The sequence below is a fragment of the Sinocyclocheilus grahami genome, unplaced genomic scaffold, assembly GCF_001515645.1.
Source record: "Sinocyclocheilus grahami isolate Dianchi unplaced genomic scaffold, SAMN03320097.WGS_v1.1 scaffold9737.1, whole genome shotgun sequence".
NCBI classification, from domain to species: Eukaryota; Metazoa; Chordata; class Actinopteri; order Cypriniformes; family Cyprinidae; genus Sinocyclocheilus; species Sinocyclocheilus grahami.
Window position 1 is genome coordinate 4,394 of NW_015512816.1, and position 1,327 is coordinate 5,720.

The 1,327-nt window shown below is 39.3% G+C and overlaps 1 protein-coding gene across 1 annotated transcript in view; it reads right to left on the reverse strand.

Annotated features, from left to right (window-relative positions):
* LOC107578326 (14-3-3 protein epsilon-like) overlaps positions 1-1,327 on the reverse strand; it is a gene marked incomplete at its 3' end in the record, with an annotated part of 7,108 nt that overhangs the window by 4,369 nt on the left and 1,412 nt on the right. Inside the window, exons 2-4 of the mRNA XM_016264292.1 lie at positions 703-902; positions 511-617; positions 117-389 (exon numbers count right to left, since the gene is read on the reverse strand). Of these exons, the coding sequence (XP_016119778.1) occupies positions 117-389; positions 511-617; positions 703-902 (580 nt within the window). The remainder of the gene's footprint in view (positions 1-116; positions 390-510; positions 618-702; positions 903-1,327) is intronic.

The window sequence follows — 1,327 nt, forward strand, 5'->3', positions numbered from 1 at the left end:
TTTTTTTTGGCTATTGCTACAAATATACCCCAGCAACTTAAGACTAGGTTTGTGGTCCAGGGTCACATAAGAAAATGATGGAGAGACATTTACAAAACTGTAATTGTCTGTTGTACTTCACGTTAAGTGATTTGAAATATTTTATATATGCTTTGAAAACCCCCAAAACCCAGAAAACAAACCTGCATGCACGGTCGGGAGAGTTGAGGATTTCATAGTAGAATACGGAGAAGTTAAGAGCCAGACCCAAGCGAATAGGGTGTGTAGGCTGAAGGTCTGTCATTGCAATATCACTAGCAGCTTTGTAAGCAACCAAACTGTTTTCTGCAGCCTCCTTCCTGTCGTTTCCTGTGGCAAACTCTGCGAGATACCTGTGGTAATCGCCCTTCCTGATGCATCAAAGGAAGAAAAGGTCTGTTTAAAACATGTAGAAATAAAGCCGTGACCTCATTATGTCACTTAAGATTCATCCTGAGATTCACTTAGAAAAAAAACTCATGGCTTTCATACATTTTGTAGTAGAAGACCTTGGACTCTCCTGAATTTGCAGCTGGGATTAGGTGCTTGTCCAATACATCAAGGATGTCATTGCAGATTGATTTCAATTCAGTCTCAACCTGGACATGAAAAATTCAAAGGTTAAAAAGTGTAAAACTAATCATTCTAGTCATGTGAATGAACGTTAGTTAGCACACGTCTTACCGTTTGTCTATATTCCCGAATCATTTTCAATTTGTCCTCTCCACCCTTATTCTCCTCTTTCTGCTCGATACTACTGATTATCCTCCAGGATGCTCTTCTTGCACCAATGACGTTCTTGTAGGCCACAGAGAGCAGGTTTCTCTCTTCAACCGTTAGCTCAACATCCATCCCAGCCACCTTCTTCATGGAGTCAACCATTTCTGCAAAAATCGAAAATGAACGTGATGGATATTTTGCCGATTGGATTTAATTACAACAGAATACAAGTCGCAAACACGGCTGAAATATACAAGGTTTTCAGTCAGTCAGAAAGTACAGTCGGGTTCCGGAAGTTTTCTCCATAGGTAACTTGACTTTGAACAATAACTTATAGGCCTAATTGAGATTGCTTTTGTTGAAGACATCAGCCACATTTTGTAATTAATTGAGCAGAATTTCTGGTAGAAAAACTACATTACCCATGATTCCGCAGAGAAATATCCAATAAGGACAAGCAAAAAAATCTAAAGAACTCTTTAGTGTCCGCCCACTCGCACAAAGCACTGCTGCTAATATAGCAATAGTTACCTTCGCTCTCAAACTACTTAAATACTTGCATGCATATTATGCAATAAACTTAGAGCAT